Raw genomic sequence first — 21,859 nt, forward strand, 5'->3', positions numbered from 1 at the left:
GCATTCCCACACACCGTTCTGGATTTGAGAATGTATGGGAAGACTCCTCAGAATTTGGCTCTGATGTTCCTGCTCCTTCCAGTAAGATTCTGACGAGTTTCTAGTAAGACTAGACAGAGCAATAATTGTCTACAATTTATTTCATTTGTAACACAGCAGGAAAAAAAAAAAGTACAGACACTTTCCAGAAACAGGAAAACAAGAGTATTTTTCAGGGCTCGCTTCTAAGACATGTAACACAACAAGGAGAGATTTGCACTGAATTTGAGCTAAAAATGAGAACCATAAAACTGCACAAATACCATCACACTACCGGACCTGGGTCTGTGCCTCTTAAATCTCTAATGCTGAGCAAGCTAGCGTGGAACTGCACAGAGCTTGTACGGATGGGGTTTCATGGTGCTCCCAAAGATAAAGTCTGTGTTGATTTCCTTAACTCCTTCTGGTACAGTGAACTTGAATTTCTGCAACAGGCTGCAGAAAATGATGAAAAGCTCCATCTTGGCCATCGTCTCTCCCAGACAAACACGGTGACCTGCAAGGGGTGAACGGAAAGAGAAGTCAGTCCCCACCAAGGTCTGTAACCAGCACCTGTTTCCCAGCTTTTCACAGGAACATTTGTCATCGAGGAGCAAAGAGCTTTGCTGAATTTGACAATTTCCTCTCAGACTGAACTGGACATACAACTGAGATGTCTGCAATTCATCTTTGCAGGATCGGCCCTGATTCTAGAAAAGATACCAGAGATGCTCCTCAAAAGTCTCATTCTTGCTTCCTAATCTATAGGACTCCTTAATTTTATGAAAGGGATTTCAGTCTTTTGATTCCAAATAAAAACAAGAAAGCATATTTAGGTTCCCTCACAGTTTCTGCTTAGTACAGGCTGACTTATCTTCCCTAATAACAGTGAAAATCAGAAGACAAAAGACATTCTACACCTGATGAAATATTTTCCTACATAATGGTTTCAGTGAAAACAACTTGTTAAGGAAAAATCTCTTCCCAATTTATCAATTAACTCTGTCTAGGATATAATTCCCAGAGACAGACAGTGACAATCTCTGAAATGCAGTGGTCAGGTCATTCTATTTTGCTGTGAGAAACCAATTCCTGTTCTGCCCAATTTAGACCAGAAACCTGAGCCTGGCATTTTCACATCTCAGCTGACAGCTCTGATGACCAGGCTATTCCATCCTGGCATGAGCCCCAAGAGCTTTTGGTTGTTTAATCTTCTATATCTCACACACTGGTGAAAGAGTGATCCCAAAGGATCACAGGAAAGACAGACTTCTGGATATATTTGATCCAGCTTCTGGATCTTCATTCATCTCTCTGCGCTGATGAATATTGATTTATACAAAATAAATCAGCTGCAGCACAGCAGTCTGCCACAGAATATCCACTATAATGGCATCACTCAGCATATACAGGGGAGGATCAAGGACAACAGTGTAAGGACTCAAGTGCCTAAGTGATTGGGAATTCTGGGACTTTATTCATTTTATCTTCTCTGCATTTTCGCAAAAATCTAAGATCAAGTGTTTATACAATTGCCAAACAACTTATTTCTGCAGTCAAAATTTTTCTAGGCTGGGAAAACCATGTGCTCCTGCAGTTTGGGGTTACACTCCCCTTTGGCCTTCTCCACAATGAAAATAACACAGCTTCACCTAACCCACACAGCTGGGCTCAGTTCTCAGTGCACTCACCTGCTGAGAAGGCCAAGAAGGCCTCTCGGGTCACAAAATTTCCACCCTTGTCCAAGAAATGGCCAGGGTTGAACTGGTGAGGTGTCTCCCAATAGGCAGGGTCAAAAAGAGCAGAGTCTACATTTGCCATAATCAGAGTGCCCTGAAAGGAAGATGCAGTTGGCACAGTTCTGTCTCTCACACATCAAGAGGAAAACAACACAAGCAGATTCCAGCTATAATCCTGCACATGGAAAGGCAGCAGAAATGAAAGACTACATAATTAGGGGGAAAACAATAATCTCAAGGGTTCTGAGGAGCTTTTTCTCAAAAAATAAATATGCAAAGAAACTTCAGTGTTTTGGGTTCAGGGATTTCCCAGCTGTACAGCTTCATGTCTCTTTTTCCAGTCTGTTAGCAAATGCCATAGAATGTGTGGTCTGCAGCTCCTTTTAGCACCTTACCCTAAATCTACTGAAATGATCTTCCTGTCCTGAGCTGGAGGGGAAAGAGTTTAATGGTAAAACTTTACTCGTGGCCAAAGATCACACTGGAATGGAAGGGATATCTGTACCTTTGGAACATGATAGCCCAAAACAGTGGTATCCTTCACAGCTTCTCTGGGAAGTGTGATTAAAACGATGCTGCTGAAGCGGAGGATCTCGTGCACCACAGCGTTGGTGTACGGCAGCTTCTTCCGATCCTCGTAGCAGATGAGGTGGGAGGGACTCAGAACAGCATCCAGCTCCTTCTGGACTTTGTCTAAAAAAAATTATAAGATATATAGATGTCTAATATAGATATAACACTGTTCTGCATAAAACAGAGCTTTCATTTCCTTTTTGGAGTATAATGGTGATAGAAAAGTTACAATATATAAATAATTTATATTTACCATATCATAAAGTGTAAATGCATTTATACAACCAGTTGGTTATGATTTTACTACACTCTGTTTCCTAGTTGATAGGTTCTATAGTCAGACCCTCTCTCCACAAGCCAAACAGATTTATGGACCATTATATTTAAAGGAGAGGGAGAAAACTGTAAGTATAACAAGCCCTTCTTATTAAGAGATCAGTCCAGTTAAGCTGTTGATTTTACTCCAGGTAAACACAGACTCACAGCACACTAATGAGGGTGTTGCAAGCAAGCCATCACATCAAGCTGATACATGTCAAGTGCTGTGAACTGAAACAGTATCATATTACTAAACCATTCCCAAGTGTTAATCTCTTTGGGCTGCTATCTAAGCTTCAGTAACTAACACATATTATATAGTCTCAGATGATGTGGGGTTAGATTTCATACTTAAAATTTAGGCTAGTAGGCTAAGAGACTTTTCCTTATAATTTATCAACATTTGAAATGCATGTGTTTCCACAGGGCTCTGTTCTTCTAGCATTTTAGCACCACAAGCATGAAAAGAATTTCTAGCCCTCAGCCTGGGAGTCAAGAACATGTACTTGGCTTAGTAATTCATCGCCTCTGAAAACCCTCTACCAAACCACCCAAAAAATTTGAAACTAGTGTGCAACTATGCTTTTGTCCAGAATTTCTGGATCATCTTTTTGTCTTCCCGTTATTGTCTTCTTTCTCTGTTTACATTAGAATACATATTAGAATAAATATATCTATTTTAAGAAATTCAACTGATGTCTCAGTTAATGAACTCAAGTAATATAACCTTATTACACATTCTGGATACCAGAAAAGCATCAGTTTTCCCTAACCCAAACTCTTATTTCACCTTGTGTTTTTTTCAGCCTGTATCTTCCATTATATGCTTACAGTGCTGAAATAGTCTGACAAAAATCAAGACACAGTAAAGTACCAGAAGCTGGATATCCCTGAAATTATTTTAAAATCTCTGGATTTGTTTTACTATATTGACTTATTAAAAGCAAAGCTCAGAAGTTATCTTTAAAAAATAGCTTGGTATTAAAAAACCCCTTGATCTTAGTTTAAAAAAAAGTATAACAGAAAATTACTGTACTTGAATCATATCCATGCTTGTGTGTAAACTCACCTTGGATGTCAGGATAAATCAACATATAGAGCAGAGCCCAGCGTAGAGTGGTGGCTGTGGTCTCTGAGCCACCCAGGAAAAGGTCAAAAACAGATTGCACCATGTTGTCCTCATCAAATGTTGAATTGGGGATATTTTTAGCCTACAAGTGTCAATGAGAAAGGTAAAATGAGGTATAGCTGTGTAACAACACTGAGACAGGCAGTGATCACTGTGTCTAAAGAAACAAGATTTCTAGAGCACAGAGAAAATACAGATACTTGAGCAGAACACAGATATAGGCAAAGACTTTACTCAAATGAGTGCACTGATATTGTTAAATTACAGGTGCTGTTGAATGTGTCAGGTGTATGAGTCCTGTTATGCTGCCTTCCAAAGTGGCATATTGACTTCTGTAAACTTCCACAACAGAAAAATACATTTCAAGGTAGTTTTAAACCACCCATGCCACTCTCAGCACATTTGCTGATTTCAGCAATCTGTCTAATATATAGTGTTATCCTTTTAAAGATTTATGGGTTTTTTCAGGGCAGAGACTGCAAACATTTTAAGATTGTCGTGATACTCATACAGCACTACTAAGAACAAAAATAATACAACAAAGCAAAAAGAATCAGAATTAAGCAGCCATCTAAACACCTGCACCTTTTCAAGATCCTCCCTACTGCCCAGCCCTCACTAAGGATTCCACAGGATGATAACAAACCAATGTAAATAAGGTGAACTTCTAGAACAAGTTATTGAACTAACTATTCAAAGTCCATATTTTGAGTTTGACTGCAGTTTTTAGGCTGTACTTGCAGAGCTCTGCAGTAATATTGTTGTGGAGAGACAACAGCAGGGAAGGGGCAGGGAACCCATTTTGTCAGGCTGGATCTGTGTCAGGTTCAGCATTAATTACTCACTTTCTCTATCTGCTGCAGGTAAAAGTCAATGAAATCTTCTGGTTCTTCTATTCTGCCTTTTTCCCTGTGCTTTTTGATTTCCTGCCTTACAAAGGAACGAACAAAATCCCTGGAAAATCTGGCTTTTTGTAGAGGTCCTGGGAGGTGATCTGCAAACCACGGGAACAATTCACATATCTGGGGAGCAAGAGTTCAGTACAGAAGCAGTTAGTGACACTGCAGAGAAGGTTTATGATAAAGATATAACATGGACATTTTCGGTGCTAAAGTGCTGAATTAATTTCTCTGGGAAAAATCCTGTGGCATCAAAAAGAAATGTTTAGTACATGTTGAGTACATAAACACACATTAAAACTACAAATTAGAGACAGCACAGTTTCCACCCTAGATTTTTTCCCATCCTTACTGTATAACTCCATTTGCATTTGCCCTGTTAATTCACCAACAAAATAATCTATTTTTGCAGATAGACATAACATGTGTCAATATTAATAAATCTAATGTTAATAAACATTTATGTCTATCACCTTAGCACCAAAACAAACAAAACCAACAATAACAAAAAAACCACATTCTCTTTCATTCTCACAGAGAGTATCATCTTTTCACCTTAACAATGCTGGTATCTCCATTACAGAAAAGGTCATCATCCCAAGCACATTACCTTTACTACCACATTCTAATGAAGATTATTAACACAATGCTCATAATTGAATCATGTCAAACCCAAAGCACTGCTGGTCCAGTTCGTATTCAAGTCAGAATATTTATCAGTATTCAATAATGCAATGTTTTAATAATACACATACTGATACAATTATATTGCAATAAATAAAGAGCTCAATAATCAAATAAATTGCATATTAGTAATATTCTAATAAGCCATATATAAACTCATAAGTAATATTCTCACATAATAAGTGTGGCTGTTCCCAAAAGCCACTATACAATTGAAGGCTTGAATCAGCTGGCGGAAGGTTTTATCCTCTAGGGAGAAACGATGTCCAAAAACCACAGCACAAATCACATTGGAGACAGCGTGGACAATGGGGAAGGAAGGGTCAACAGCTTCTCCTGCAGACAGAGAAAAACGTTCATCTCCAAAGCACTTCCTTCTCCTCCTTTATATTCAGGAGGAAAAGGTTACATTTTATATGTTACATTTTATACATAAAGGTTACATTTTATACATAAAGGTTACATTTTATAATATGTGTCCCCTATGATATTTACTGTTACTCATAAACACCCCAAATTCACTAGGAAATGTAACAAAACTCACTCAGAAACAAGGACAGGAAAGCCTCAAATCTTTAACTCCGGGCCTTGGGGTTTTTTTATTTGCTTTCCTTTTTGCTTTCTTTTTCCTTTTTTAATCTCAACCTTGGTGTTAATCCCAAAATACAAACTGCTGAGGTCCAACTCAGCAGTACAATAATCTCAAAGGTTCTGAGGGATTTTTTCTCAAAAAAAAAAAAAAAAAAAAAAAAAAAAAAAAAAAAAAAAAAAAAAAAAAAGCAAAGAAACTTCAGTATTTTGGGTTCAGGGATTTCCCTGCTGTATTCCTTCATGTTTCTTTTTCCAGTCTGTCAGCAAATGCCACAGAACATGGAATCTGCAGTTCTTTAGCACCTTATCCTAAATCTGCAAATCTGAGGTGTTCTCCAAATCGGATCTATTCTGTAACAGAAGTCATTTTTACCCTCAGAGTCCAGCAGGCTGTGTTGTGTCTGCCCCCAAGCACTGTGTCAATGCCATACCCTCTTTGTCTCTGAAGAACTCGACCAGGTAATGGGCCTCGGTTTGTATCCCACGCTCCATTCCTTTATTCCCCATTCCCAGTTTCCGGAGAGTTCCAATCCCAAAATGCCTCTGTTGTTTCCAGATGAGACCATTTGAAACCAGGATACCTTTAGCCATCAAGAAAGAATTTTATGCCATGTTAAAGTTCACATAAATGATAAACACAGGAAGAATCATCTTCTTGTCATGCTGTCGCTCAAAGAGGAGGGACACATCAGGGCAGTGTTCTTTGAATTGAGTGTTGTTAGAGGCAGAGAAAACATCTTGAATAAGATATTCCCATCCCTGCAAAAATCCCACTTGAACCTCTGGACTCACACACCTGCCTTCCAAACCTATCCTATTTTTTCTGAAGCATCTGTCTCTGGTCTTTGAAGGATCCTGTCCTACCACGATCTTTATAGCAAATATCGAGTTCTTATCCTGGAAATGTTCCCTTTTTCCCCTGGAAAGGCAATGAAGCCAGGGCAAGAACCACCCAGCCAAGATGAGAAGGAAAGACAGGCTTTAGCCAATCTGCAAGCAGCTTCTCAGGATCAAGAGTTCCTGTGGGACAGAAAGGAATCCCAGGCTGCTCTGCTGTGACTCTGTGTTCCAGCACAGACCACCCAGCATGAGCCATTTAATCTGCTTGGTGAGGAAATTCCCTCCACCAGTCCAGCCTGTGCTCCCCAGGGAAAGCCAACTTGCTCCCCAAGAATACAGACTGGAGTAACTCTCCCTTGTTCCTTCTGCTGTCCTGGGAACTAGAGACAGGCACGTGGTATTTGTGTTGCAGAGTCACAAACTTGCAGCTGTTTGTTAAAGCTGTCCCTGCTACAAATTGTGAGTTTTAGAGCACTTGTCACAGCCCAGCTACTTTTCTCCATAGCACCCAGATAAAAAGTGGCAACACAGATCCTTCCAAATGGACTGAAATGGCCCCAGACTTGATCATCTAATCATTGCTGGTTTTTCTCTACTTACATTAGCTGGTATTACAAATTAAAGCTTTCCAGACTGCAGTTCACATGAAACAAATTCTGATTGAGGGTAAAGGCATCTGCTGTAGATTCTCTGGATAAGAGGCTGATGGAAACAAGTTCAATTATTTCTGTTTTAAACACATCACTGTCTTTATTCTCCATCCACTGTGATTCAGCAGTGTTTGTGATAGCACAATACAATGCTTTGAACACTCTGGCTAATAAATTTAAAGCTCCATTGACTTTCCTGTGACTTTGTACTTTGGAACAAGACTAGATCAAAGTTCTGCATATGCTTTCCTTACAGCAGCCTTTGCTGTAAACAAAAAGCTGGAAGCATAAAGATTTACTTTAGTCTCAGCTTGCAGAGGAGGAGGCTGCAGGTTCAGGATTATTTCAAATCAGGACACAAAGAAATCACTAAGAATGGACAAACAAGACCATGGTGCTCTGATAAGATTCTTAAATACATGTGTTACAGTGGGATTTGGAGACCACTTGGGATGATGTTTCAGAATTACGTGGTTCACCTTGAACAGACAGAAAAAAATCAGCTTGGAATGAAGGGTTTTTCAGTAAGAAAAACATGAGAGGAGACAAAGAAAGTCAAGGATGAAGTCCTTCCACAGACAAGAACATCTTACCCTTTCCATCTGCCATCCTGTTGAAAATAAAGGTCTGCAGGCGCCCTGAGACATCCTCTGAGTTGTTGGTGAGACCGTTTTTCACAGCTTGGAACCCATAGAGCACCACCATGGGTCTGTGACCCATCCACAGCGTGCAGATGTTGCCATAGGTTTTTGCCAGCTGCAGGTAAGATCAGTGCCAAAAAAAAAACCATGAGAGAAACATGAATGAACAGGCACACCTGATGGGCTGCTCTCCTCCTGCACAATGTTACTCAGGGGATCAGGAGGTGAAAAGGGACAGTGGTGGGGGTGCTTTCCACAGGAAGGGTCTGGGCTTTCTCTGGGAACACACCACCCACAGAAATGTGAGCAGTGAAAGAATAAATAGTCCTTTTCTAGAACTCAGCCTGGGTTACCTTTGCAATAGCAACCACAAGGCAAGTGCCCTTGAGTGTTTATGGATCTGTACAAGGTTTTCTGTGAAATTTCACCTGCCCATTCTTGGTTACATTTTTCAACTCCATATTTCATTCCCTGAGACAATAACCAGAATTTCTTGAAATTATGAATTCCAGGTGTAAACCCCCTTCTAACACTGCAGATTTCACATTTCAGTGGCAGGAACTGTTCCCATCTTATACTGAAATAGACTCAACTGAGACATCTACGCATAGATCCCATCTCTGGGTAGTGATGGGGACGGCTCTCAGGCGATGCTGTGGGTATTCTGCAAGGACAGAGTCCCTGACACTAGACCAAGCACCAGTACAGATCTGTCCTCTCACAGTCATTAACATGTACCCATCAGAAAATTTTAGCATCGCAGTCTTTTAAGCTCCCTTCAGCTGCAGCCAGGTACTCTCCGACCTGCAAGTTGCACTTAGCACATAGTAAAAGAGCAATTTGAAAAATACCTTGGGTTCTCTTGTGACATTTTGGCTCAGTGCAGGATGTTGAAAACTGAAAGAATCTGTATTAACAGGCTTAGCATGGACCTAATTCTTCCCATCAATTCTTTCCTTTCACCATCATTTACATCTTTAGTTTATCTGCAAAGAGCACACCCCAGACTGGACTTCAGAGAAACAAAGGATTTGGCTGCATGCGGTATACAATCTTGTTTCCATTACATGACAGCAGAAGATATGCTGGTGTGCTTTTCACATCTTCTGAACTCAAGACACCTAGTTTTAAATGATTTTCAATGTATGCCTGTTATGGGAAATCTGAGAATCACTCTTTTCTTTCAAGGCCAAAGATTCTCTTAAAAACAGAAATCTTTTCTGAGGCAAAATTACTATGTTCAGTTCCGTTTAGGTTGCACACATATCTAATTTTATATAAATTAGACTGTCTGCAGGTTTTCAGCTCAACTTATTTAAGCACTTCCATAATTCACCTTCTCTCAGGGTTCTCCCTTTTACAACATCAGCCTATCAACAACCATCACCATTTTTATATGTTTTGCCTCAATAGCTCTTGAATTCACATCTGCAAATACATACCTTTTTCAGGCTCCTGTGATCAGCTCTAAAGTTTATCCACCAGACACTTCCAATGATGGGAAATGGGATTGGTCCAGGAGGAAATCCACGACTCTTCCATTGCAAATTCAAGAACTGTGCACTCAGAAGAAACAAAACCAGGGCTATGAGAATTACACTTATCATCATTTCACACTTCCAAACTCCTATTATAAAACTGCTACAAATCTGTCTGTTGAAATGACTCTGTATTATTCTTCTTAACTCTTCCCTGAAGATCTCTGAATTTTCACCCCCCTTCTTTATACCACTCTTTCTGATCTAAGAAAATGAGGATTATTTCTATTCTTGAGTGTTATTTAACACATCACTATGCTGCAATATGCTAATAGATACCATTACTTTAAGATCCACCAGAGGCTGGATCAGAGAAGGTGGGAACCTCAGCCAGAAACATCCCTTTGAGCAATCAGTTTCATGGAATGTGTCACTCAGAACACTGACTACGTGCATGCCAAGAGCTCAGGTACAAAGCTGCAGCTGTCAGATGAGGGCAGGAACACTCCTCAGGTATCATTCCCAGGGCAGAGGTGAAAGGAAGCAGCCAGGAGCCTTGTACAACAGTGGGTGCAAATGCAGACTTGAGAAACAAGGGCAATGAAGTGGTGTAATGTGAGTTTTCACAACAGACAATACAGATGAACTGCAACTAGCACAGTGAGGAATCAAACATAACTAGTGCTATTGGCAAAAAGTGTAACAGACCTCACATTAAACTCCATTTTGGGGATGAGTTCTTGTCCCCTATGAGGCTTTATGAATTAGTTTCTGCCTTATCTCAGTAGCAGGAGTCCTGCTCAGCAGAATTAATTCCAGATCCTGTAATTCTTTGCTTTATTTATAATTCCCAGCACATGAAGCAGCCCATGCAAAGACCTCCTCAACACAAAAATAATCCCTACAAACAGGAGCAGTTCTTAGAAGATTTCTAGAGTACAGCTAGTGGAATAGGCTCTTTGGGATGTTGGTACCAAGCTGCCTCATGAAGAACAGCAGACTTTACAGGGATGGGGGCTGTGCAGTGCTCCCCAAAGGAGTGTCTTTAATTCCATCAGACAGGGTGAATCTAAATACCAGCAAAAGGCTGCTGAAGACAAAGAACTCCATGGGTGCTGACTGCTTGCCCAAAGATATATACAGCCCTGCAGAAACAACACAAGAAGGCAATTACTGATCATAATTGCTGTTTCCACCACACCCCTGCTGTCTTGCCCTGTGCTTTCTCTGAGGCTGTTGCTCCTCTCACAGCAGAGATGTCCCTGTGGGCTGTCATTCTGTCTCAAGGTTTACTGTCTAAAAAAAAATCAACTCATCCTCACAACTCCATTTGCATAATCCATTTGTGTTATTCTCCAGCTGGCAGAAAGGACATCAGGCATGTTTTGAAAGCTCTTTTCATGTTTTATTCATTCATACGAGTTCTTCAGTAGGATTCAACGCACCTATCTCAACCACTTTTTGGTTGTTTACAAGGGCAAGAACACTTCTCTGGAGAAAAAATTCCTTCCTTATGTAGTAATTGATCTGGATTGGATTCCAGAAGTTTCTTCCAGTGCTCAGGAATCAGTTCAATATATTGCAAATATATTTGCAGTAACCATACCGTCCTGCAGGAAAGGAGGAGTTGGGTCCTAGGCTGTCTCTAAACCTCTGTCCCTAGCAAATTCATCTGAACAAGGCTTAGCTCAAATTTTCTCTTCTCTCCACAACTCCTGACTTTCCAAGTGCATCATCTGGACTAATAGATACTGCTCTGGAAAATTGTCAAAAAGAATGCTGAGGCTGCAAATACTCAAACATTAGGAAATGCCAGAAGTAGAACTGTCTGTACAATATTAATTACTTCTTCCTGACACTTCAGTGAGAAAAGGGTATGTGCTGTGATTAATTTGTGAAATTCTTGTCTCTGTTCAGCTCTTCTGCAGCTGACTGCAGAGCACTGCCAGGATTACACAGCACTTCACAAACCAGGGAGACTGAAAGGGCACCCACAAAAAAATCCCAAAACCTGCTTAGCAATGCCTGTGCTGTTTAGCCTGAGGCCAGGCCAGGCAGCAAGGACACCAGGCAGTGTTTTCTAATATGTGCTGAGCCTGTCCCTGCAACAGAAAAAAAACAAGCCCTGGGTTTCTGTCAGAGCAGACGACACAGGCTCTGGGCAGAGGTGTGCCAGGAACCCTTTCCACCCCCACTATGCACATTCATCATTTGCTTCCCAGCCTCCTAAAGATGCTCTTCTTTACTTCTCACTCCTGTGGCCTGAAACCTTCATTACAAAAGCAGGTTTCCTCATCTGCCCAAAACAATTAAGTTTAATCCCTGTCATCTTAAGTGGAGATGCAGCTCTTGCAAAAGTATTTGTGTTAGAGGAGATCGAGGAAGATTTATGTGAACAGCTACTACTCATGTGTACTGAAAATAGTAAAAAACACAGTAGTGAAACAACTTCCTTGCCTTTTCTCTGATTGTGAACCTCAGCCCAAGCTTTTATGAAATAACTTTGCCTCACTGTATTTCAGTTTGCCCACAGCTCTCACCTAGAAGCAAGAAAACACACTGCCCACAGTGTTTAAAGGATCAGGTTCAGACTAACACTCTTGGTGGGTCCAGACTTATTCAGCTGGACCCAGATTTCTCTCACATTAAGCCCTTTTCTTTCTTTTCGTGTTCTTCTCTTAAGTTGCATCATAGTCACTGTTATTAATAGGCAACTTCATGGCTTAATTCATCTTAATTCTTGTAATTTTAAGTGTATAAATCATACCCTCACTGACGGGCATGAGAGCATCAGGAGCTTTCAGAAGTCTTTAACTGTTGCAAAACTTGCAAACTTGACAAGTGATTCTGTGCACAAATAAGAAATAGAAGAGCATTCACTTCCTTTTAACCAGACAGGACCAGCTGCTTGAAATGGGGAGATATTAAACAAATGAAGAAATGAAGTTCTGATGTACACAAGCAGCAAGTGAAGTTAGATAGTTTCATCAGGTAACTCATTTTAAAGTCTCCAATAGCATCAAAATCTGAAGAAATGGCTGGATAAATATCTGCTCAATAGCATAACTCAGTAACACCACAATTTTTGATATACAAATGGAACTGTCAAAATTGGCTGACAAAACCATAAAAGTTATTGAACTTCAAATAGCTTCCCTCAGTTTTTTGTCAACTTAACACTTCAACTGAAAAGTTCATGGAACCATACTGCTGGAAATGATGCTTATCAATTTTTTCTGTTTCCATTTCTCTGCCCAAAAACCCTAAACAAACAGATAACAGAGGCACACAGACAAGGTTCTTGGCCTCTGATGGCTGCTCCATTTCCACACTTCCTACAAAAGCATCTGCACATGCAGCACACTAAAGCAGAAGTGTTGCATGAAACTGCACAGAAAAGTCAAGTGGTGGCTGCTCAGGAAAGTAAGGCAAGAAAATTCTACGATGTCACGGCTGCCCTGTAAAACTGCCCCTGTGTCTCCTGTTGGAATCTGAAATTATTACAATCCACTGCCAAAAAAAAGACCAATTGTCATCTACACATTTTTCAAGACTGAATCATTCAAGACTGTATTAACCACATTTTGTTTTACCAATCCCCACACACAAAAAAAGGAGCTCATTAGAAAACTGAGTGTCCATGCCTGTAACTCTCAGTTTCTTAAAGCTCAATTCAGTTCTTAAGAAGCCCATGGATAGCATTAAACCTTTATATTTCAGGATTATAACATACATTGATTCCAATCAATAACCTTGATTTTGCAGAAACTTTGACCTGAAAATTTTTCAGTGCAGACTGCAAAATTCAGCAAGCCTGCTCAGAGAAATTATGATAAAATTTTGAAACAAGCAACTTGTACAATGGATTTCCTTTATCTCCTGTTTAGGCTTGAAGATAGTATTAGCTAGGTTCTGGAACAAAGTGTTGAAAAATACTGTGTAATATATCAGTAAGTACAAAAAGTAAGTCTCAAGTTAAAGTTTGCTACACACTGGTACAAACCTCTCTGGTAAACTTCTGGGATCTGCAAATCAGTGAGGATTAAAAGTTTTACCTCTTTCTCCCATTAATTTGTTCTTTTCCACAGATCTAATAGAACCTGTGCATGGTTTCGTCTCCAAAATTTGCACTAGAAGATTTTAAAACTTAGCATAAAATTAAAAAAAATTAAAAAGAAAAGTTAGAAAACATAATATAATCTGATGGATAGAAAAATAATCTCTCACTAGTGTTCACATATCATAACCTAGGATATGATAAAAGGGGAAAGGAGATACTTCCAATTATTAAATTACCTTTTTGGTTTTCATATTAAAGACAATAATTTAGCTTTATGCTGAATTAATTCATTCTTTTACAACTCAGAGACCTCAGATATTGTGTAGTTGTTTCTTTTTCTATAAAGAAACCACACAATAATTGCAATATTTCACAATGACAAAAAATAATTTCAATTTTTAACTATATGAAACTGCCTGAGGTATTAACATTATACAAAACTCTGAAAACTTCAGATAAGTATTTAATAATTGGCACTTTGACCCTTTATCAAGACTAAGAAGGAAACAAAATACTGAATGAAAAAAGAGACTTCACAATTACATATCATAAAGGGTGGGTGTGGCTTGGCTAGCCACAAAGATCACATAGTTTGGTTTTTGAGGAGCTTTGGAAAACTGTAGATTGTCAGAGAGAGATGGCCACAGGAAGCATATCCTTAGAAAGTGTTTGGATTCAGTAGAAGAAACTTCTCCACAAATCCAAATTTTTACAAGTCATACCAAAAAAAAAAAAAAAGAGAGAGAGAGAGAAGACCAAACAATCTAAAAGCCAGTGAGAAGTCAAAATTTTGATAAAATGTTGGGGATTACTGAGATTTTTGTAGCTCTAGTAGCGTGTCTCCTGATTTTGCAGTTCCTCAAGCTGCAATGGATGCGTACCCAGCTCCCTCCAGGACCAGTTCCCCTCCCCATCATTGGAAATTTGTGGCTGCTGAACTTCAAACTTCGCCGAGAAACTCTCAGTAAGGTATTTATCTATCTCTGTGATTGAAAATCAGTTTGAATCTATTTTAACTTAAATTGTGCATTGCATAGAACAGCCTAAAATGCTATTTTTTTAAAACTCCAGCTTGATTACCAGCCAGTTTCAATGACTCTGAGGACCCTGCACTATTAAAAATATTTCTGAGTAATAAACAGCACCATTGCTTTAGTCCTTGCTCTTTTCTCTCTCTTTTGGTTACATTCTCACAAGCACTGTCATAGAATGGTATTTCATTAGCAGTTTCATTCTGTTTCTGGTTGATATTCAGCCCTGTAAGCCACCTCTAGCAGAGTTCTCCTGGCACCAATGCCATTGGAACATCTCCTTTAGAAGACCAAACATGTACCCTAAACAGACATTTTTTTCCTTCCTTGTTTTTACAGCAAAAAGATTTCTGGTCTACTGTAAACAGGTTACTTCTAAAACAAAGCAGGAAAATCTGATTGCTGTTATGTTTACAACACAACCAATCAAATGAATCAAAATTATTTTTAAAAAGTAAGGAATTTGCTTCCCACTCTTACAGGAACAATATAAGCATGATGTGAAGAGCAACAACAGAGGAAAATAAGAAAAATCCTGTGGAAGTTATAGAAAAGAAAGCAAGAACATTTCTTTCCTTTCTTTGTAAGCTAGAGACAAGAAAAAACCATAATTTTGGTTCATTAATAAAATAAAGACAAAAGCTCTGGGATTTTGCCCTTAATAATTTGTACTTTGATTCAGAGCTGACAAAATGACCTGCTGTTTTTCTTTCTGTGAAATTTTCAGAGGTGTTCTTCTGAGAGATGTCCTTAGCATCTATTCCATAAAGAACAATTATCTTCTGCTCCCAAAGCACATTAATAACAGAACGATAATTTTTTTCTGAAACCTGCAATTCAATTTGATGCCAACAAATGGGTTTAGTTACAACTACAGAAAACTCTTAAATAGATTGATACTTGAGTGCATGCTTTCCCTGGTTTATAGTTACAAATTTCCTGTTATCAACTCTTCAGTTAACCCACATCTACGGAAACATCTACACTCTGTGGATGGGACAGACACCTCTGGTTGTGCTGAATGGATACAAAGCAGTAAAAGATGGCATCGTCACCCACTCAGAAGAAGTTTCTGGAAGACCTCTCACTCCTTTCTACAGGGATATGATGGGCGAGAAAGGTACGAGATGTTCCACAAAACTGAGATAGAGCAAGGTGCAAAGAAGGAAGATGTTTTCCTGTGCACACACATCAGCTGCTGCTGGACCAGGGCATAACTGGGTTTTCATTGCAAAATGTTTCATGCAGAGCTAAGCATGTCAGGGAAAAACCAAAAATTTCTTGTCTTATAAAACACATCACTGAGTCTTTTTCCTTTCTAATGCATCCAAAGAAATATTTCCCTGGAGAAGTTGCCCTTCAATTGTGTCATTTCTAAACCAGGAGACTGTTCATCCAGAAGATATCTATAGACAAAACTGTTCAGTCCTCACCAAAACCCACTCAGTTTCCAAGGACACATTTATGAGCAGCTGGGTCCAAAACTCAGCTTCTAAAATCTAAAATCATTGTGTCTTTGTTAGTGAAATACAACCTGATCTAAATCAAAATTTGCTTCCTGCAGTGAAAGGATTTCCCTTCCCAGCAATGAATTAAATGTTTCTGTGTTTTCCAGGTATTTTCCTGACAAATGGCCACACCTGGAAGCAGCAGAGACGCTTTGGCATGACAATTATAAGAAGCCTGTCACTTGGTAAGAACAATTTGGAGCATCAAATTCAAACAGAGGCCCGTCACCTTGTGGATACCTTTGCAAATACAAAAGGTAAATTCACTAGAAGAATAACACTTAGAGATTTTCCTGAAATATTAGGGCTGGTAAAAGTTTCACAGTACATTTTTATAAGTAATATAGATATTGTCGATATTAATAGAAATTTCACTGGCTTCTCAACAGCATTCTTTGCAAAAAAATGTTTTGTCTGCAGAGTGGGCAATATAATTTTGTCTTTAAATAAGAAGAGTTTAAAAAATATTTGTTATCAACACAGCTGGTAATGATTCTTACACTCAAAAAGTATAGAAAAACCCTCCTTAAAATACACAATGTGGGACCTGCTGGAAGTCATTCTAGGACAGCAGGATTTTAGGATTTGGCAGAGGAGGAATCCCAACACAAGGAATGTATCATTCAGTTATCCAAAAAAACTTCTTTTCGAGGTTTGGATGAAATAGAAACCAATAGAATTTTAGCAAGCTGCCAAAATAAAGCAATTAAATATAAATATCCTGAGCAGCCAAATCCCTCACCCACATCGTGTTCCATGTGAAAACACAGAGGTTGCCTGAGGTCTCCCTCCAACTCTGCTTGGACAAGACCCATCTCTTTTCCGAGAGCAACCTTCACACATCTTAAAATACAGGATAGGAGATGAAAAAATCATCTACCTCGAGTCCCTGTACAGCCCAAAGCTTTACCTACCATGCAATCCCTTCTCAATTTTAAACTTGACAAACACATTTACTCTTTCCAAGAACAACCAGGAGCATTGGACTGAAGTGAGGGATGCATTTTCCATAGGAATATACTTCAAAGGTTGTCCTTGCTATTGAAATATGTACTTACTTTTTTTTTTTTTTTTTTTAATTTAATCCTTTTCAATGGGAGATGTATTCCAACCTGTTATATGAGCTTTGCCTGTTCAGTCTGTGGAAAAAAAATACACCTATGGTGGGATCGTTATGCTGATACTTGAAAACCAAAAAGAGATAAGTCATTTCAACAGAACTAAGAAATGAAAACCCAAATTTTTCCTGTATTTTTGTTGGTGGTTTGTTTTTTTGTTTGTTTGGGGTTTTTTCTTAGGAGAGGCAGGGTGAGGATTGTTTGCTTTGCTTTTTAACTGTGAAATCTAGCTCCATATTTGAAGGCATACGCTCTAATTAGCTTCTTGTGTTTCTATGCAACCCAGACCACAAGTCAAAGAAAGAAAAGGAAATTTTACATTTGTCTTCTCAAAACTGATAATCACTGTATTTTACAAGAGCAAAGAGCAGATTAAAAATTATGATTCTGTGCATTTACAATTCATGCAGTTAATATATATTAAACCAGGTTTCATTTACATGAAATGTTTCTAAAAGTAGTCTGATCCCTTGTTGTTTTTACCATTGAAAAAAAAGTCTACCTAGTTTTTCTTGCTGTAGCCTATTCAGATGTTCTCACAGCACCTCCCATATTCACAGGCAAACCTTTTGACCCCCACACTTCCATCGTCCGTGCAATTGCAAATATCATTTGTGCTGTTGTTTTCGGGCATTGCTTCTCCTGTGAGGATGAATCTTTCAGCAAACTCATCAAAGCTATTTATTTTGTGATCTACTTTCAAGGTACTATCTGGGGCAGGGTAAGAATCTAATTTTCTTCTTGTTCCTTAAGGTGTATTCGCACTTGACAAGTCAAAAGAAATTAAAAGTCAGAGACAATTATTCACAAACATTTCCATTTCCAAACATACCATTGTTCTACAAGCCACAGTGAAGTAATAAATCAATACTTACCTTGTATATGTAATTATTGGCTTCTAACTCTTCTTTTTCTGTAAACCTCATCCTAAAATTAAAATTCTAGATCATCACTGCTTTTCACAATTTCCCAATGAACAATCATTTGCAGAACATTGTGTATTTAAGATACTTAGTTCTTAAAATGAAAGCAACATCTAAAATTCAATTTTTATTTAGTCTTGCAAATCCAGACATGCAGTTAATTAGAACTAAGTCATCAAATTGATGCTCTTTTGAAAAGATACCTTGCTTCAATTCATAATTCATATTACCATCAAAATCTGAGTTATTCTGAGCTTCCTATAAGATACAGGTTATAACTTCATCACACCAGTAAGAATATTTTTTAAGTTCTTGAAACCCTAGCTATTGCTTAACTTGTGCAGATTTTGGCACACTGGCATTCTAAAAGACTATCAGGTTCTTCAAAGGGGATGCCTAAAAAAATTGCAGTAAAAAATTCAAGGTTGAGAAAATCTGTTTGTGAGTCAGATTCAGCACTCAGCTACTCACCCATTTTCAGAACTCCTGTTACATTATTAGGCATTGATCCAAAAAGTAAAATATAATCATGTTCAGAGTATTTAATCTCTCTTACTTGTATCTATTGCCTCTCATCCCAATTTGGTTGCCCAGGTGTTGTGGTGAATTCATAATTATCAGAAACCAGAACTGGGTGTGACATTCTTTGCTTTCTGTGTAACACCACAGGTCTACGATGCCTTCCCATGGCTCATGCACCATCTCCCAGGGCCTCATCAGGAGGTGTTTGCCTACAACGACTTCATGCACAGATTAGTCATGAACGAGGTCGAGGCTCATGAGAGACAGAACACGGGTGATCCACAGGATCTCATTGACTTCTACCTGGCTCAAATAACAAAAGTAAGCATCTGTTTATCACACTCTCTCCCTTCCTTGGCTTCTACGAACACTTGCTGTTCCAATAACTGCCAAAGGATTTTTACATGCATACTCTTTGTGTAGCACTGAAGGTGTTTGATTTGGTTGGCTGCTCACTTATCATCAAACAATGACAGTTTCTATGGGACTGGTGAAATACCTGAAATTATCTATTTCATAGTCTTCTTGTGACTATACCCTGCAGACCAAGGATGACCCTACTTCTACATTCAATAAAGAAAATATGGTTCAGACTGTGGTTGATCTTTTGCTGGGAGGGACAGAAACAACAAGCACCACCCTTCTCTGGGCACTGCTCTACATGGTACAATACCCAGAAATACAAGGTGAGCAAAAGCACTATAAAGAGAACTGCATTCAACATCGCAATGAACATCATTAGTGTATTAGCTCGATTACTTGCAAGACATCAAAAAAACCCTTAGCTATGCACATGAATGGTGGTACATCAGCAATTGAGATCCAGAAAATGCAAGGTCAGTAAATGAAACAAACAGGTTTTGTTTCTTCCCCATCTGGTTCACCAGCAAAAGTAGCAGAAATTAGTAATAGCCACAGTTTTACCTCACTAGATAGGGTTGGAAAGACAGAAAAACAAGTTAAAGACATTTCACATGCAACCTACTCTCCTCCTAACCTCCAAAGTAGAAAAGTTTTTAAAAGGTACCTGATCTGACACATTTATAAACAATGGAAATTATACCTGTCATTTCAAATTTTAATCCATTTTTTGAAACACAGAATTGTACTATCCTCATCACCAAGTAGGATATGTCTTAACTGGGACATCATCCTGTGCTTCGGGGAGGTGCATTTCCTTGATCAACTGAAATCCAAACAGCAGTCAAACCACATGCCAATGCATTTCATAGCAACAAAATTTCTTTTATTTCTCTTGTACAGGACATTCTCATACAAAAATCTGCTGGGAAAAAAAGGGGGAAGAGAGGGGGTGGGGAGTGGGAAATCAAAGTATTTTCGTTTGTCCACAGAAAAGGTTCAAAGAGAGATGGAGGCTGTTCTGGAACCCTCCCACGTCATCAGCTATGACGACCGCAAGAAGCTGCCCTACACAAACGCTGTGATTCACGAGGCTTTGCGCTACAGCAACGTCACCTCTGTTGGGGTTCCCCGACAGTGCCTGAGGAGCACAACTCTGCTGGGTTTTCACATTAAAAAGGTACAGAGGATACCCACTGTTTCTTACATCTTTGAGCTGTTAACCTTTAGCATTTATATAACGTAGAGAGAAGGAAAATCTATGGAAAATAAGGTCTCTGCTGCTTCTTGCAGGGCACGCTTGTGTTGCCAAATCTGCACTCTGTGGTGTATGACACTGAGCACTGGGCAACCCCTTGGAAGTTCAACCCAGATCATTTTCTAGATTTGGATGGCAACTTTGTGAACAAAGAGGCATTCTTACCTTTCTCAGCAGGTAACACCCTGACCTTGAACATTCCTGCTTGCTGTGTTTTGCAGTAAGGTTTAAAATATTTCTAAGTTCTAAAATTTTAAAAACATACATTTATAAAACTGTATTCAACACAGATTTAAAGTCAGGTCTTCTGCTGTAAGAGGCACAGATATTGTTCTTTTACAGCATTTAACTTTACTCAACCAACTCCTTTGGCTTTCTTCTGCAGGGCACCGTGTATGTTTGGGGGAACAGATGGCACGAGTTGAACTCTTCATCTTCTTTACCAACCTCCTTCGAGCATTTACATTCCAGCTCCCCGAGGGAGTGAAGGAAATCAATCTGGAGTACATTTTGGGTGCAATACTGCAGCCACATCCATATAAACTCTGTGCTATTCCACGCTAGTCTGCAACACACTACAATGCTGAGAGACTTCAACCTGTTAGTAAGAGCAGTTCCTTTAAAGACATGTTTCACTATCTCAGTTCTATTCAGATGGAGGTAGCTCAATACAGCAAATTAAGTGTTTTTATTCTGGAGGTCTGACTGCATCTACTGAACTTTCTGAAATGAAAATAAGTCTACTTGCCAAACTCAAATAATTGAGTCTTACACAAACACACAGTATTTCCAAAAAAATGCATTTTCACACTCACAGTAGCAGTGAATGAGCTGTGGGGTGTTAGAGAAGTGGCCTGTATCAAGTAGTTTCCTGCATGTACAGTGTCAGGTCAGTGTCACTCTTAAAATGGGACAACTGGTTAGTAAGGATGCTTGAATCAAATTGTCTTCAGTAAGCTGTTACTCTTCTGAGTTCACAGGTCTTTTCTTAGATCTTCTTGCAGGAGGTAACAGAGTATACACAACACTTAGTGTAGATTCCTTTGCCTTTCACTCTCTCACAAAGCATTATAGAGTGCAGCATAAACTTCACACACACAACAATTATTGTAGTATGGGGCCTCTCATAACCATGGCCCATTTAGAAATCCTTACATCTTTTTTTACTTCCTCCATATACAATTTCTATTTCATCACAACTAGGGTCCCATGCACTTTCACATGCACCTTGCCTTCTGTTCAGAAACATTATATGATCCAGTCATTTCCTACTTGAAAAGAAAGGAACAGCTTTTCAAGAAATTAAGAAAATAAATGATGTCAACAGTTGTTATAGTAGGTACAGTAGAGATTTATTACTCATGGTGTTTTCTTTCGTTCTTTTTCCATATGAACAGATGTGGAAGGTTTTGACCATTTAAAATTCAGCTGAAAGCATCCTAAATCCTTTCAATTTTCAAAATTCAACAGGAGCTAGCAGAAATTATGGCAGGATGTAGTTAAAAGCAAAAACAGAATA

The 21,859-nt window shown here is 39.0% G+C and overlaps 2 protein-coding genes across 2 annotated transcripts; one reads left to right on the top strand and one right to left on the bottom strand.

Annotated features, from left to right (window-relative positions):
• Positions 1–348: 348 nt before the first annotated feature.
• On the bottom strand, positions 349–9,710 carry LOC134556131 (cytochrome P450 2J4-like). Its single transcript, XM_063408374.1, has 9 exons — positions 9,525–9,710; positions 8,035–8,197; positions 6,383–6,532; positions 5,536–5,696; positions 4,623–4,799; positions 3,718–3,859; positions 2,263–2,450; positions 1,710–1,851; positions 349–535 (listed from the first exon to the last, which is right to left on the bottom strand). Exons 1-9 carry the CDS (start codon positions 9,690–9,692, stop codon positions 357–359), a joined length of 1,470 nt encoding a protein of 489 aa, XP_063264444.1. The 5' UTR covers positions 9,693–9,710; the 3' UTR covers positions 349–356.
• A 2,833-nt stretch (positions 9,711–12,543) lies between these two features.
• LOC134556027 (cytochrome P450 2J2-like) lies at positions 12,544–21,859 on the top strand. The gene is made up of 9 exons (XM_063408186.1): positions 12,544–14,589; positions 15,609–15,771; positions 16,267–16,416; positions 17,838–17,998; positions 18,870–19,043; positions 19,267–19,408; positions 20,075–20,262; positions 20,376–20,517; positions 20,726–21,859. Exons 1-9 carry the CDS (start codon positions 14,419–14,421, stop codon positions 20,902–20,904), a joined length of 1,470 nt encoding a protein of 489 aa, XP_063264256.1. The 5' UTR covers positions 12,544–14,418; the 3' UTR covers positions 20,905–21,859.

The sequence above is a fragment of the Prinia subflava genome, chromosome 11, assembly GCF_021018805.1.
Source record: "Prinia subflava isolate CZ2003 ecotype Zambia chromosome 11, Cam_Psub_1.2, whole genome shotgun sequence".
Lineage (NCBI taxonomy): Eukaryota > Metazoa > Chordata > Aves > Passeriformes > Cisticolidae > Prinia > Prinia subflava.

Bases quoted from the DNA above. Each gene is read 5' to 3' on its own strand.
- LOC134556131 (XM_063408374.1), bottom strand. From the start codon at position 9,692: ATGATGATAAGTGTAATTCTCATAGCCCTGGTTTTGTTTCTTCTGAGT. The intron at 6,533-8,034 runs GTAAGATGTTCT...TGATGGCTAAAG, and splicing joins CAGGATGGCAGATGGAAAGG to GTATCCTGGTTTCAAATGGT. The intron at 3,860-4,622 runs GTGAGTAATTAA...TGACACTTGTAG, and splicing joins ACCTGCAGCAGATAGAGAAA to GCTAAAAATATCCCCAATTC.
- LOC134556027 (XM_063408186.1), top strand. From the start codon at position 14,419: ATGTTGGGGATTACTGAGATTTTTGTAGCTCTAGTAGCGTGTCTCCTG. The intron at 17,999-18,869 runs GTAAGAATCTAA...GTAACACCACAG, and splicing joins AAGGTACTATCTGGGGCAGG to GTCTACGATGCCTTCCCATG. The intron at 20,263-20,375 runs GTACAGAGGATA...TGCTTCTTGCAG, and splicing joins TGGGTTTTCACATTAAAAAG to GGCACGCTTGTGTTGCCAAA.